Source organism: Bombina bombina, chromosome 10 (genome assembly GCF_027579735.1).
Source record: "Bombina bombina isolate aBomBom1 chromosome 10, aBomBom1.pri, whole genome shotgun sequence".
NCBI lineage: Eukaryota > Metazoa > Chordata > Amphibia > Anura > Bombinatoridae > Bombina > Bombina bombina.
Genome location: NC_069508.1, coordinates 102,264,471 through 102,281,535, shown reverse-complemented (window position 1 = coordinate 102,281,535; position 17,065 = coordinate 102,264,471). Strand labels below are relative to the sequence as shown.

Genomic DNA, 17,065 nt, shown 5'->3' with positions numbered 1-17,065 from the left:
TTGTCTTTTGACAATTAAAACCTGAAATGAACTCTACTTGTATAGTTCTGTGAGTGCTCCTGCTTGGACCTTTTAAAGGAGGGCATTAGTTGAAATAATTTAAAATACATTTTTGTAATATCAACAGAGCTTAGTGAAACAAATTGATGATTATTTTCCCTGAGTTCTGAAAAACTTTTTCAGCACAAAGTTGAATATTTCTAAGGGGCAATACTATGCTCACTGAAGAGTTTCTGAAACCAAATAATTTTCATGCATGGCAAGACCAGGCAGACCTAAAGTGATCACAACATCTACATCAATTCAAGCCCAGCTGAACCAGCAACTTCACCCTCCAGTATGCAAAAGCACAGTCAATAGTTAACTGCCAAATTGTAACTGCAGTCCTAATGGCAATCTCTAAATCCCTTCTTTGTCGAAAAAATTCTGGAAGTTTACCATGAGCCAAACTATATAGAACTGTCAGAGAGGAAGGCTTGAAAATGTTGATGGTAAATTTAATGTCAAATATGTTATTAGATTTAATATAGTCTATATATCAAAGTATCAGATCATTTTTGAGACATATATCCATATCTTTGTAAAATTTAAAATAATTTCATTCATTAAACTTTACATTTAAGCAGAGTTTTTTTTTTTTTTAAATACCTTTTTCCTTATGACAGCATATTGGCGATCTTCCTTCCGCAGCTCCTACTGTACTTAGCATAGCAATGACAAATCTGGCTTCCTCCAATCATTGCGTGCACCCCAAGGTGTCCAGCTCATGAGGCCGCGCAATGAGTGGAGGAAGCTGGATTCATCATCGATATGCTAAGTTCAGCAGTAACTGCTGTCATGAGGAAAAAGGTAAGTATTTAAAAAAAAAAAAAAAAACGCTTAAATGTAAAGTTTAATGAATGAAAGTGCCCCTGTTTTTAAGAGTATATTTTCTCATTAAACTTACTTTACATTCACTTTAAGCTAAACGAAAGCACAATTTTTTTTTTTAACATTCTGTTAATCAATCTTCCAGAAACTTTTCATTTAAATGCAAAAATATTAAAGTGAAGGTAAATTTTCAACAATGAGTGCCCGGTTTTTAAAAATACTTTTAAAAACAGGGGCACTTTCATTGATGAAAGTTTACATTGCATCGGATTTGTAGAAATACTTACCTTTTACTTCTCCAAAACTGGATCGCCGATCCCAGCCTCAGTTCCTCTGTACTGACGTCAGAAATGACAAAACCGGCTTTCTCCAATCATGGCTTTACCCCCAGAGTGTCCATCTCGTGATGCCCGGCTGTGATTGGAGGAAGCTGGTTTCGTCATTGCTGTGTTTGTACAACAGGAAGAAGAAGAAGGGGGATCGGCGATCCGGTTTTGGAGAAGTAAAAGGTAAGTATTTCTACAAATCCGGTGCAATTTAAACTTTCATCAATGAAAGTGCCCTGTTTTTAAAAGTATTTTTAAAAACAGGGCACTCATTGCTGAATATTGACATTCACTTTAACGTCCACGTGCTACTGGCTAACTCTCTTTGGCTTGTGCCATGTTAAATGTAGGCAGTGTTTTGCTGCCTGCTCACCGCAAGGCCAAGCAGACAAGTTCACAGGAGCGAAGCTTGTCCACCCACCTTAATAAATGGGGCACAACATGTGTATGTATGTGTGTGTGTATGTGTATATATATGTATATATGTATATGTGTGTGTATGTATATGTGTATATGTATATATATATATATATATATATATATATATATATATATATATATATATATATATATATATATATATATATTCATTAAGATCAGACTAGGATTTTATTATCATACAAGCATATTTGTCATTAAAATAATAGTAGCAGGCTCATTTTTATTATTGTGTATCCAGTGGCACATTTCTGTCCCTATGTCCTTTCTACCCCTAACAATATTAAAATTCTGAAGATGCAACACCACATTTTAGTCTTAAAATGATCATTTTCTGAATGAGGTAGTTTTAGATATCCTTTGTTAAATAGACATTCAACTTGTTTTTTGGAGGTAGTGGAAACCCTACAGTTTTCAAAGTTAAAATTACAGCAAAAGCAGGAAAAAATAAATAATGAAAGTATGCTGCCAATTTTGTTTATCATGCATAATTAAACGTAAGGGGAAATACATTTTTAATCAGTTGATCAGTTTTAAACAGTTGACCTTTTCTTCCTAATTTTAGCATTTGAAAACCCTGCGTCACCCATGTCTACTACGCTTCCTTTCTTGCATGGTGGAAGATGATGGCATCTACCTTGTCACAGAGCGGGTACAGCCCTTGGAGATGCTAATCCAGACTCTTTCATCGGACGAGATCTGCTCTGGCATCTATGATATATTGCAGGCGCTGGTCTTCCTACACGATCGGGTGTGTAACCGCCTTATTCTGTATGTTTAACATTTGTTGTATGATAATTGCATTTTTATGTATAATGCACACACTAAATTATCTAAGAAAAATATAAAATCTTTTGAGTGAATCTTTGCAACCTAAAGCAGACTTACAAATCCCAGATGGTATTTGTTTAAAGGGACGTTAAACACTAGATAAATGCTAGATAAAATGATGCATTCTTAGAAAAGATTAGTCTGAGAATAACGTGTAGATGTATCTTTTTTTAAGTTTAGCTGTTTAAATATTGACAAAATAAGTGTAAAATTTTAGTGTATAAAACAATGGGGGCTGCCATGTTGTAACTTAAGTTATCTTCTCTGCTGTGGCCAATTAGGAACAGTTATAAATAGATCACTAGAGTGTGCAGCCAATGGCTGTGTGGGAATATAAGTGTTCTGCACTTCCATTCCCTAGCAGGAGCTAAAAAAAAACCTCACAATTTCAGAATGGAATTACAGGAAAAATGGGAGAAAATAAATAATGAAAGTCTATTGCAAAGTTTTTTTCTATATACAGTTAATCATTTTATATTACCATCTCAAAGTGTTTAATGTCTCTTAAAAACAACACACACCCATGCACCAGCATTCAAGCTCAGAAAACTAGTATAGTTGTGTATTGTTCCTGTGAAAACTTAAAGGGACAGAAAAGTGATAATTAAACTTTAATTATTAAGATAACGCAAACCGTTTTATACAGCTTTTTTTATTTTACTTCTGTTATCTAACTTGTTTTCTTGGAATCCTTTGTTGAAAAGCATACCTAGATAGGCTTAGCAATGTACTAACGGGAGCTAGCTGCTTATTGGTGGATGTACATATATGCCTCTTGTCATTGGTTTGCCCCATGTGTTCAGCTATCTCCCAGTAATGCATTTCTGCATTTTCACCAAAGGATACTAAAAGAATGAAGCATATTTGATAATAGAAGAGAATTGAAAACGCATTAAGGGGAATCCAATTTAACAGTACACTGTACTTTTAATTTGTGTCCTATAGGCCACTGCTGAGAAAGTGTAGTGTTTAGAATACTGGTGCACGGTTACAGCATATGTGCGTATGCCGCTGAAACCCAGTAATTACTTTTACTAGATGCATTTTTGCTAATGGAAGGAACAGGGAAATCAGTGAAAGGAAAATGCTCATTTTACAAAATAAAGCTGCATTATTCACAGCAAAATGTGTATAATGTCCCTTTAAAGGGATATTATAAAATTCTATCTTCTGCAGTACCAGAGAGGCCAGTGAGCCAATCAAGAGTGACAGAAGAACAGCCTTTCCAATCGATAGCTGTATCCTACTCAGGAACTAACTGAAAGACTTGCAGGAAGATAAACGCACAACAATCTAGGCTCAGTAATACAAATTGATGTGCTCTAGCAAATTAGAGAACGTTTTCAAAAGTCCCTTTAATATTGCATAGTGTGTTCAACTAGTATACTGGGGTTTTACAGACTCCCTTTTATCTCCCTTTATGTTTGTATGAGGTTGCACTGGCAATTTCCTAATAGGGCTGGCTCTTAAAGGGATATGAAACCCCAAAATGTATTCTGTGATTCAGATACAGCATGTTATTTACAACACATTTCTAATTTACTTCTATTATCAATTATTTTCTCATTCTCTTGGTATATTTTGTTGAAATGCAGGGATGTAAGCTCGGGAGCCTGCCCAGGTCTATAGCACTATATGGCAGCAGTTTTGCAAGAATGTTATCCATTTGCAAGAGCACTAGATGGCAGCACTATTTCCTGCCACATAGTGCTCCGGATGCTACCTAGGTATCTCTTCAGCACAGAATATGATGGGAACAAAGTAAATTGGATTTATTTTTAATTGTATGCTCTGTCTGAATCACAAAATATTTTTTGGGGGGGTTTAAATTATTTTAAAGCAACATTTTATACTGGAGTTCATTTTGAACACATTAAAGGGGCACTGAACCCAAATTATTTCTTTCATGATTCAGATAGAGCATGCAACTTTGTAATTTACTCCTATTAGTTTTTCTTCGTTCTCTTGCTGTCTTTATTTGAAAAAGGCATCTAAGCTAAGGAGCCAGCCAATTTATGGTTCAGGACACTGGACAGCACTTGTTTATTGGTGGGTGAATTTATCCAAGAATCAGCAAGAACAACCCAGGTTGTTCACCAAAAATAGGCCGGCTTTTAAACTTTCTCGCTTTTCAAATAAAGATACCAAGAGAATGAATAAAATTTGATAATAGGAGTAAATTAGAAAGTTGCTTAAAATTGCATGCTTTATCTGAATCACAAAAGAAAAAATTGGGGTTCAGTGTCCCTTTAAGCCGACAGCATTAGATTAGATACATTTTATGTCATACCTATATCATTTATTCACAGATTAGTTATTCACTGGCTGATACATAGATCTCCAGCTGTGCTATGGGGGGACAGCGATAACGCTCAGAAGCATAAAAAAAACAACAAATAGCAGCATAAGTACGGATACATTTGTTTTATAAATACGCTCTTAGATGCGTCAAAGATAGTTTATTCAATGTCCATTTAACTATAGCGGCAAAAATATATTGTACTTAAATTATGACACTATTTAAGCTATTCTACTTTTTAAAGGGATAGTCTAGTCAAAATTAAACTTTCATGTTTCAGCTAGAGCATGCAATTTTAAGCAACTTTCTAATTTTACTCTAAATGTAGCCACCAATAAGCAAGCACTTCCCAGGTTCTGAACCAAAAATGGGCCGGCTTCTAAGCTTACATTCTTGCTTTTTCAAATAAAGTTACCAAGAGAACAAAGAAAAACTGATAATAGGAGTAAATTAGAAAGTTGCTTAAAATTGCATTCTCTATCTGAATCATGAAAGTTTAATTTTGACCAGACTGTCCCTTTAAGTGCTAGCATTGCCCATGTTACATAATGTGCACAAAACACGTCTGTTTCTTTTTGTTTCCTTTCTCCTGGAAGTTTGTGGCTAATCTGCTTTTTTTTTTAAACAATAGTTTTTATTGAATATTTTCAAATACATGGTATAGGGCATGTCATAGTGAAACATTGCATACATAGTTACAGTATTATGCATTTTTGTCTTCTGATCGTTATACATTCACTAGACATTCCCTAGTATTGGCATATGAAGTTCAATACAACATTGCAAACACTGGTGATAAACAGGTGAACAGAACTAATAAATAAACAAACTAGTCACAGGTTCAGTCGACTTAAGAGATATCAACAGGTCAGCTTAGATGTGGTAACTATTTGAGGGGTTCGTGTTCTATAGGATCCTTATCATGATTGGGTATAGGCATACGGATATACCTCAGTTTGAGATTAGGGTATTGCTATTCGTTAGGGATTCCCAGTAAAAGATGAGGTCGGCAAAGAAAGAAAGTCTATTCGTAACCGTATTTCTCTAGGGGTAAGACCTCATTCATTTTTTGAGTCCACATTGTTAGAGTAGGTGGGTGTAAGGACTTGCTAATCTGCTTTTTATCATAATATTTGTTTCCCCTTTTTACTGCAGGGCAAAGTGTCTCACAACAACGTGTATCTGTCTTCTGTGTTTGTAAGTGAAGATGGACACTGGAAGCTGGGTGGAATGGAGATGGTGTGTCAACAGACCGAGGTGCCTCCAGAGGTGGGTTTCTGGGGCAGCTACTGACCTGCAGTCTTCAAGCTGCTTCAACCCATTTTATTTATTTATAGTTTTTCTAAGATACAAGAGAGCTTTCTAGACCATAGCTCTGGTGCATGAGAAAAGACCAGTAGAATAATTTTACAGACTTATTTGGTATTTTTTCCTAGTAATGTATGAGCAGCATGCAGGTGGTGGGTGAAAGACTGGCATATATGTTTTATTTTCAGAACATTACTACGTATCAAGGAATTATATCAAATTGTAAAGTATAACTGGGAAGTGCAAAACATCTATTATTAGGCTTGTGCATTCGGATCCTTTGTTAGGCTCTGAATGTGTAAGGAAGCGATATTCGGCGCTTCTCAGAATAATACTGGTGCAAGATCACCACGTTAAGATCTGGATCCGCAAAGATCTTAACATGTATTTATTTTTATTTTTTACATTGCAATGTCCATTTAATTGCTTGTTTTTGTGATAATAAAAAGGTGCTTTTATAGATTTGCTATAATTGTGTGCAGACAACCACTTCAGTTGCATGTAATATATTAGCAGTGTTCTTTCCATGGGCTTTTTAGTGAGCACACCACCTGGCTGATTTTACTGACTACCCGGCTAAAATTGGCTAATATTAAATTATTTCAATTCTTTTATTGCGTACATTTTTATTAAATACATTTGTTAAATTATGCCAGTTATTTTTGCTTTGGATAGCAAATAGCAGAAAATGTCATAATAATGCAAAGTATTACATTGGCACCCACCCTGGTATTTTATAATGTCACCTGGCTGGCAAACTTTTCTGTGGAGAACACTGTTAAAGCCTGATTAATTAGACTAATAATGTAAATGTTTTTAACTTTCAAATTGTTCCATTCTGTGACCTATGTTTATAATAACTATGAGCACTCCTTAGTAGTCCTTACAAGTTGTCCTGTCCTTATTTTATACGTTTCTGCTATTTCAGAAAGTAACTCTAAATTAATATTCCGTCTAAACCTGTTATTAGCAAAGTAAACCAACACATTCTGTTTCTTTTACCCAGTCTGCAGAGTATGTAATAATTCCTATTTCGCTTAGCCATGCTCGAGATGCCTTCTCTTTCGGCCGACTTGTCGAAACTCTACTGGTGCACGTGAAAGAGCAAAGTAGGTCAATCCTTCTTCAGAGATTAATTTCGAAGTGTTTTCCTTGTTATAGTTTGTACATTGAAGGGACAGTCTACTCCAGAATTGTTAATGTTTAAAAAGATAGATAATCCCTTTATTACAGATTCCCCTGTTTTGCATAACCAACACGGTTATAATACACTCTTTACCTCTGTAATTGCCTTGTATCTAAGCCTATGCAGACTGCCCCCTTATCTCGGTTCTTTTCACAGACTAGCATTTTAGCCAGTGCTGACTCATAAATAACTCCACAGGAGTGAACACAATGTTATGTATATGGCAAACAAGAACTAGCACTATCTAGCTGTAAACAAAATACTGTCAAAATGCACTAAGATAAGAGGCGGGCTTCAAGAGCTTAGAAATTATCATATGAGCCTACCAAGGTTTTGCTTTCAACAAAGAATACCAAGAGAATTTGATGACAAAAGTAAATTGGAAATGTGTGTAAAATTGCATGCCCTATCTGAATCATGAAAGTTTAATTTTGACTAGATTGTCCCTTTAATTTTAAAGTTACGTTTTATTCCTACTTTCAGCAGAGCTGATGCTAATAGTTCTTCACAGATATAACTTCATAATTCCATCTGCAGTTACATTTATTTATTCAATATGTTCTAGATTTAACATGTTTTTAGGCTAATAATTAATTAATTACTTCTGCTGCCATACTGAGAAGTGAATAATCACCTGAAATGTAAAATGAATGTTAAGTCAATATCAGTGGTGCCAATTTTTTTGTTGTCGTCTTTTTTTCTGTATTCCTGTTTGAGACACCTCTAGGTTACACAGTCAAGTAAACACTCATGATCTCCTATTCAACTATGCCTAAACAGCCTCATTAATATGATGCAATTATATGAAAAATAAGAGAATTTGAGCCTAGGATTTTATATACAGAAAATATTACGTGTGTCAAGCTTTTTCCCCCTCTAGTTTGTGCTGATAAAAAGAGCTATAATCCAGGTCTCAAAAAACCCACGCACCAGGTTGCCACTAACGCTTTCAAATTAGTCTCTGGTCCCCAAGACACTCATTGGTTCCACCACCAGCTGCACCTAAAATGTGATGCGGCTGCATCCTTTCTAGGCCTTGCAGTTGTGAAATACAAATTCAATGTATGCCAATCCTTCTAATACCTTCTGCAAAGCTTCCTTAGCCATATCTAAATATTATATCAAATCTCATAAGGACGGCAAAAGCTGTTGGCTCTAAAATTTAGGGCAGGCTCCTCGATTTTGAACATATTTGTTGATCTGTGCTAAGCAATTTTGTTTTGGTTCACGTTTAGTCAACAATTCTGTGTACAGTGTTATACTACAAGGTCTGTTTAGAGCATTATTGATCACCACTGAGGCAGATCATACTCTTCTATGTATATATTTTATTACATGCACAAACAGATTTGTAATAGAAGAGCCAGTAGACGCACACCTGAATTTACCCTAGACGCATTCACCAATGAAGATGTGTTCCCTTTTACATGGGGTAGTCAGAAACCTAAATCCACCAAATGGTGTAAAATCCTTTGTTTGACCCTGTTTCCACCTAAGGCAATTTGGCTGTTAATGTTATGAAGTTTTGGGACTGTATGTATGTTGAATTTGGTAGCAATTAATTTGTTGAACAAATGTGATCAAATGCATATTCAAGATGCTATCACTTTAAACAGTAATCTGCATGATTCCACCATAGGAATAATCAGTAGGCCAATTTTAAATGTGTATAACCCAGTGGATGCTGCACATAATCTTCTCTTCTTTGCCACAGGAATTATTTGTAATTTGTGTTTGTCCTTTGGGCTGGCCACCGTGGTCTACTTGAGTTCTAGTCATAAACATTTCAGAGCTCAGAAAGGAATGCATCCAAGTGTACCAAATCTCATTGGTTTGCTTCTGGGAGATCCTGATTTAGGAAGCTAGAGAGTTTGTTATATGGTTTCCCTCCTTGAGATCATATTTTACCTTTTTAGAATGAAGCCATTTTCAGTCTCTCTACCCTGGTTGGCAAGAGATCTTTCTGGGAGAATGGAATGGAGCATTAAAATGTTATTATTTTTTTTATAATCTAACACAGGAATTTGGAAAGTTTTTAATAGCATCAGATTGCATTCATTAGATTGTCAGCTATCTATCCTCAGAATATTACAACGGTCCTTCCATTTGTTTTCTCTTCTTCCATGTCTAAAATATTTGAAAGAAACATGCAGAAGAAGTGGCAATCTTGGTTCCCTCCTCTGGTGTAACTGACTTTAATTCTGTAAAAAGAGCATGAAGGTTAAAAGATTAGCTTTGTGGGCCACTATAGTCAGTTGGGTCTAAAAAAACCTTATTAAGCATTTTTAAGTTGTTAGAACACATTCAACATATGTATAGGTCCTTAGTGCCACCATAGAATTTACCTTCGGTTTTAGAGCCTTTGCAATAAAAAACTTTACGATAATATCTTCCACTAGAGGATATTTTTGATAGCTGAGTTTTGTTTTGGTTTTTCTTAATAAGAAGATTGTACATTGGAAGCTACTTTACACTTTGAATGTATTCTTTCTCTTGTCATTTTGAATGGATATAGTAAAGGCTATAGATAGGCTGAACTCATCTAATATGACCCTCTTAGGTTGAGCTAAGGTGGCTAAAAATTCAGGTTGGATTTGATATTTTGTTTCACTAGTAAAACTCAATTTAAATCCTGGTTTTCTACATAAAGTTTCCATTCTTGTTGGCTGTTACAATCTCTATATTTAAAACCAGATGAAGATTTCATTTTTAGTTAACTTTTCATATTAGTTTACAATTATATAAGAAAATTACTGATTTGGCTATATGCCATTTGCAAAACTTGAATAATTATCAAATTATTGCAAGGTGAACTATATCCAGTATATATAAAAAAAAAATATATATATATATACTAACCAACCATTTCACTGCCATACATTTAAAAGTTTGGTGCACAATTGCAATTAGCAGCCTTCTTATAGCCAAAAAAAACAATGACAAACCCATGTATGTCTGTTGTTTCAGAACAAAGGGGACCCTCGAGAAGCTTTTACAACCATTTGTCATATGACTGCAGTATTTTGCAAATAATTTCATTGAGAAACCCACGGTTTTTATATGATCGTATTTGGCGGCCAAATAGTGGCATGAAATATACCAAAATGGGCTCAGATCAATACCTTGGGTTGTCAACTTTTAGTTTTCATAGGTAAATTAAAAAAAAAGAAGTTGTATTTCTGTTTAACTGGAGTGATGGCAAAAATGCTAAAACTCTGGTTCTTTGGACAAGTTTATATGAAATTCCCGGTAGCAAACGGGTTAAGATTCTAAGTTGTGGCTCCCAGGATTGTGAAAGCCTTGTTTTATGCAAGCACCAGACAGCACCACACTAAATCTAGGCTTTCTCTTCTAATTTGGTTGCATACCTTATTTGTGCTGGCTATTAATTTACTTTGTGTGTTCCGCTGGGAAGCAATTACACACATCTGCAAACCTTTCACTGAAATTGATGTTTAATTAGAGGCGAGAACTTTTTCTTTTTCTTACCAAGCAACCGAAAATTAAGTCAGAGTCAGAGTATACAATTTTAAACAACTTTTCAATGTATTTCTATTTTGCTTTGTTCATAGGCATGATATTCAACAAAGGATACCAAAGTAGGCTAAGTAGCAGCACTGCACTACTGGGAGCTAGCTGCTGATGTGTGGATGCATATACATGCATCTTGTCGTTGGCTCACCCAATGTTTTCAGTTAGCTCCAAGTAGGGCAGTGGGTTTCCTTTTAACAATGGATACTAAGAGAATGTAGCCAAGTAAAAGTAAATTGGAAAATTGTTTAAAATTGTATACTCTGTCTGAATGATGAAAGACAACATTTGAAAGGGACATGAAACACAATATTTTTATTTTTCTTATTTTTCATGATTCATGAAAGTGTTAAACAACTTTCCAATTTACTTCTTTTTCTCCAACATAGGTGTGTCCGGTCCACGGCGTCATCCTTACTTGTGGGATATTCTCTTCCCCAACAGGAAATGGCAAAGAGCCCAGCAAAGCTGGTCATATGATCCCTCCTAGGCTCCGCCTACCCCAGTCATTCTCTTTGCCGTTGCACAGGCAACATCTCCACGGAGATGGCTAAGAGTTTTTTGGTGTTTAAATGTAGTTTTATTCTTCAATCAAGTGTTTGTTATTTTAAAATAGTGCTGGTATGTACTATTTACTCTGAAACAGAAAAGAGAAGAAGATTTCTGTTTGTGAGAGGAAGATGATTTTAGCAGACGTTACTAAAATCGATTGCTGTTTCCACACAGGACTGTTGAGATGAAGTAACTTCAGTTGGGGGAAGCAGTTGGCAGACTTTTCTGCCTGAGGTATGATGGCCACATTTCTAACACGACTTGGTAATGCTGGAAGGCTGTCATTTTCCCTATGGGGACCGGTAAGCCATTTTCTTAGATTAAGTAAAAGAATAAAGGCTTTATAAGGGCTTAAAAAACTGGTAGACATTTTTCTGGGCTAAAACGATTACTTGCTAAGCATATTTGACAGATTATAGCGCTTTATAGTTATTATAATCTTGGGGATTGTTGTTAAAAAACGGCAGGCACTGTATGGACACCTTTTTCAGATGGGGGCCTTCTCTAGTCATAGGCAGAGCCTCATTTTCGCGCCACTAATGCGCAGTTGTTTTTGGAAGGCAAGGCATGCAGATGCATGTGTGAGGAGCTAGGATCCACTGAAAAAGCTTATAGAAGGCGTCATTTGGTATCGTATTCCCCTCTGGGCTTGGTTGGGTCTCAGCAAAGCAGATTCCTGGGACTGTATAGGGGTTAAATGTAAAAACGGCTCTGGTTCCGTTATTTTAAGGGTTAAAGCTTCCAAATTTGGTGTGCAATACTTTTAAGGCTTTAAGACACTGTGGTGAAATTTTGGTGAATTTTGAACAATTGCTTCATACTTTTTCGCATTTTCAGTAATAAAGTGTGTTCTGTTTAAAAATTTAAAGTGACAGTAACGGTTTCATTTTAAAACGTTTTTTGTGCTTTGTTGACAAGTTTAAGCCTGTTTAACATGTCTGAACCATCAGATAAACGATGTTCTATATGTATGAATGCCAATGTGTCTCCCCATTTAAATATATGTGATAATTGTGACATGGTGTCCAAACAAAGTAGGGACAATGATGCCACAGATAATAATAGTGCCCAAGATGAGTCTTCAGATGAGGGGAGTAAGCATGGTACTGCATCACCCCCTTCTGTGTCTACACCAGTTTTGCCCACACAAGAGGCCCCTAGTACATCTAGTGCGCCAATACTTATTACTATGCAACAATTAACGGCTGTTATGGATAATTCTATTACAAATATTTTATCTAAAATACCTATTTATCAAAGAAAGCGCGATTGCTCTGTTTTAAACACTGAAGAGCAAGAGGACGCTGATGATAACGCTTCTGACATACCCTCACACCAATCTGAAGGGGCCAGGAGGGAGGTTTTGTCTGAGGGAGAAATTTCAGATTCAGGGAAAATTTCTCAACAAGCTGAACCTGATGTTGTAACATTTAAATTTAAATTAGAACATCTCCGCGCACTGCTTAAGGAGGTATTATCTACTCTGGATGATTGTGACAATTTGGTCATTCCAGAGAAATTATGTAAGATGGACAAGTTCCTAGAGGTTCCGGTGCCCCCCGATGTTTTTCCTATACCCAAGCGGGTGGCGGACATAGTAAACAAGGAATGGGAAAGGCCCGGCATACCTTTTGTGCCTCCCCCTATATTTAAGAAATTATTTCCTATAGTCGACCCCAGAAAGGACTTATGGCAGACAGTCCCTAAGGTCGAGGGGGCGGTCTCTACTCTAAACAAACGCACTACTATTCCCATAGAAGATAGTTGTGCTTTTAAAGATCCTATGGATAAAAAATTAGAGGGTTTGCTTAAAAGAATGTTTGTTCAGCAAGGTTACCTTCTTCAACCAATTTCATGCATTGTTCCTGTCACTACGGCAGCGTGTTTCTGGTTTGAAGAACTAGAAAAGTCGCTCGATAAGGAATCTTCGTATGAGGAGATTATGGACAGAGTTCATGCACTCAAATTGGCTAACTCTTTTATTCTAGATGCCGCTTTGCAATTAGCGAGATTAGCGGCGAAAAATTCAGGGTTTGCTATCGTGGCGCGCAGAGCGCTCTGGCTAAAGTCTTGGTCAGCGGATGTGTCTTCCAAGACAAAATTGCTTAACATCCCTTTCAAGGGCAAAACACTGTTTGGTCCTGATTTGAAAGAGATTATTTCAGACATCACCGGAGGAAAGGGCCACGCTCTTCCTCAGGATAGGTCTTTTAAGGCTAGAAATAAGCCTAATTTTCGTCCCTTTCGCAGAAACGGACCAGCCTCTGCTTCTACATCCTCTAAGCAAGAGGGTAATACTTCTCAACCCAAACCAGCCTGGAGACCGATGCAAGGCTGGAACAAGGGTAAGCAGGCCAAGAAGCCCGCCACTGCTACCAAAACAGCATGAAGGGATGGCCCCCGATCCGGGACCGGATCTGGTGGGGGGTAGACTTTCTCTCTTTGCTCAGGCCTGGGCAAGAGATGTTCAGGATCCTTGGGCACTAGAAATAGTTTCTCAAGGTTATCTCCTGTAATTCAAGGAACTACCCCCAAGGGGAAGGTTCCACAGGTCTCAATTATCTTCAAACCAAATAAAAAGACAGGCATTCTTACATTGTGTAGAAGACCTGTTAAGGATGGGAGTAATTCATCCAGTTCCAATAAGAGAACAAGGGATGGGATTTTACTCCAACCTGTTCATAGTTCCCAAAAAAGAGGGAACGTTCAGACCAATTCTAGATCTCAAGATCCTAAACAAATTTCTCAGGGTTCCATCATTCAAAATGGAAACCATTCGAACGATCCTTCCTACCATCCAGGAAGGTCAATTTATGACCACGGTGGATTTAAAGGATGCGTACCTCCATATTCCTATCCACAAGGAACATCATCAGTTCCTAAGATTCGCTTTTCTGGAAAAGCATTACTAGTTTGTGGCACTTCCTTTCGGATTAGCCACTGCTCCGAAAATTTTCACAAAGGTACTAGGGTCCCTTCTAGCGGTTCTAAGACCGAGGGGCATTGCAGTAGTACCGTACTTGGACGACATCCTGATTCAAGCGTCGTCTCTGTCAAAAGCAAAGGCTCATACGGACATAGTCCTAGCCTTTCTCAGATCTCACGGATGGAAAGTAAACATAGAAAAGAGCTCTCTTTCCCCGTCGACAAGAGTTCCCTTCTTGGGAACAATAATAGACTCCTTAGAAATGAGAATTTTTCTGACAGAGGTCAGAAAATCAAAACTTCTAAGCTCTTGTCAGGTTCTTCATTCTGTTCTTCGTCCTTCCATAGCGCAGTGCATGGAAGTAATAGGATTGATGGTTGCAGCAATGGACATAGTTCCTTTTGCACGAATTCATCTAAGACCATTACAACTGTGCATGCTCAAACAGTGGAATGGGGATTATACAGACTTGTCTCCGACGATTCAAGTAGATCAAAGGACCAGAGATTCACTCCGTTGGTGGATGAACCCGGACAATCTGTCACAGGGAATGAGCTTCCGCAGACCAGAGTGGGTCATTGTCACGACCGACGCCAGTCTGGTGGGCTGGGGCGCGGTCTGGGAACCCCTGAAGGCTCAGGGTCTATGGTCTCGGGAAGAATCTCTTCTCCCGATAAACATTCTGGAACTAAGAGCGATATTCAATGCTCTCAAAGCTTGGCCTCATCTAGCAAAGGCCAAATTCATAAGGTTTCAATCAGACAACATGACGACAGTTGCATATATCAACCATCAGGGGGGAACAAGAAGTTCCCTGGCGATGGAGGAAGTGACCAAGATAATTCAATGGGCGGAGGATCACTCCTGCCACTTGTCTGCAATCCACATCCCAGGGGTGGAAAATTGGGAAGCGGATTTTCTGAGTCGTCAGACATTCCATCCGGGGAGTGGGAACTCCACCCGGAAATCTTTGCCCAAATAACTCAATTATGGGGCATTCCAGACATGGATCTGATGGCGTCTCGTCAGAACTTCAAGGTTCCTTGTTACGGGTCCAGATCCAGGGATCCCAAGGCGACTCTAGTAGATGCACTAGTAGCACCTTGGACCTTCAACCTAGCTTATGTTTTCCCACCGTTTCCTCTCATTCCCAGGCTGGTAGCCAGGATCAACCAGGAGAGGGCTTCGGTAATCTTGATAGCTCCTGCGTGGCCACGCAGAACTTGGTATGCAGACCTGGTGAATATGTCATCGGCTCCACCATGGAAGCTACCTTTGAGACAGGACCTTCTTGTTCAAGGTCCATTCGTGCATCCGAATCTGGTCTCTCTCCAACTGACTGCTTGGAGATTGAACGCTTGATTTTATCAAAGCGTGGGTTTTCAGATTCTGTAATAGATACTCTGATTCAGGCTAGAAAGCCTGTAACTAGAAAAATTTACCATAAGATATGGAAAAAATATATCTATTGGTGTGAATCTAAAGGATTCCCATGGAACAAGATTAAAATTCCTAGGATTTTATCCTTTCTACAAGAGGGTTTGGAGAAGGGATTATCTGCAAGTTCTCTGAAGGGACAGATTTCTGCGTTATCTGTTTTACTTCACAAAAAGCTGGCAGCTGTGCCAGACGTTCAAGCGTTTGTTCAGGCTCTGGTTAGAATCAAGCCTGTTTACAGACCTTTGACTCCTCCCTGGAGTCTTAATCTGGTTCTTTCAGTTCTTCAAGGGGTTCCGTTTGAACCCTTACATTCCGTAGATATTAAGTTATTATCTTGGAAAGTTCTGTTTTTGGTTGCAATTTCTTCGGCTAGAAGAGTTTCTGAGTTATCTGCTCTGCAGTGTTCTCCGCCCTATCTGGTGTTCCATGCAAATAAGGTGGTTTTGCGTACTAAGCCTGGTTTTCTTCCGAAAGTTGTTTCCAACAAGAATATTAACCAGGAGATAGTTGTACCTTCTTTGTGCCCGAATCCAGTTTCAAAGAAGGAACGTTTGTTACACAATTTGGACGTAGTCCGTGCTCTAAAATTCTATTTAGAGGCCACTAAAGATTTCAGACAAACTTCTTCTTTGTTTGTTGTTTATTTTGGTAAAAGGAGAGGTCAAAAAGCAACTTCTACCTCTCTTTCTTTTTGGCTTAAAAGCATTATCCGTTTGGCATATGAGACTGCCGGACGGCAGCCTCCTGAAAGAATCACAGCTCACTCCACTAGGGCTGTGGCTTCCACATGGGCCTTCAAGAACGAGGCTTCTGTTGACCAGATATGTAAGGCAGCGACTTGGTCTTCACTGCACACTTTTGCCAAATTTTACAAATTTGATACTTTGCTTCTTCGGAGGCTATTTTTGGGAGAAAGGTTTTGCAAGCCGTGGTGCCTTCCATTTAGGTGACCTGATTTGCTCCCTCCCTTCATCCGTGTCCTAAAGCTTTGGTATTGGTTCCCACAAGTAAGGATGACGCCGTGGACCGGACACACCTATGTTGGAGAAAACAGAATTTATGCTTACCTGATAAATTACTTTCTCCAACGGTGTGTCCGGTCCACGGCCCGCCCTGGTTTTTTTAATCAGGTCTGATGAATTATTTTCTCTAACTACAGTCACCACGGTATCATATGGTTTCTCCTATGCATATTTCCTCCTGTACGTCGGTCGAATGACTGGGGTAGGCGGAGCCTAGGAGGGATCATATGACCAGCTTTGCTGGGCTCTTTGCCATTTCCTGTTGGGGAAGAGAATATCCCACAAGTAAGGATGACGCCGTGGACCGGACACACCGTTGGAGAAAGTAATTTATCA

At 38.1% G+C, this 17,065-nt stretch overlaps 1 protein-coding gene across 1 annotated transcript in view; it reads left to right on the top strand.

Annotated features, from left to right (window-relative positions):
• Positions 1-17,065, top strand: part of SCYL3 (SCY1 like pseudokinase 3) — a 169,870-nt gene that overhangs the window by 60,545 nt on the left and 92,260 nt on the right. Inside the window, exons 2-4 of the mRNA XM_053693282.1 lie at positions 2,200-2,385; positions 5,920-6,033; positions 7,079-7,181. Of these exons, the coding sequence (XP_053549257.1) occupies positions 2,200-2,385; positions 5,920-6,033; positions 7,079-7,181 (403 nt within the window). The remainder of the gene's footprint in view (positions 1-2,199; positions 2,386-5,919; positions 6,034-7,078; positions 7,182-17,065) is intronic.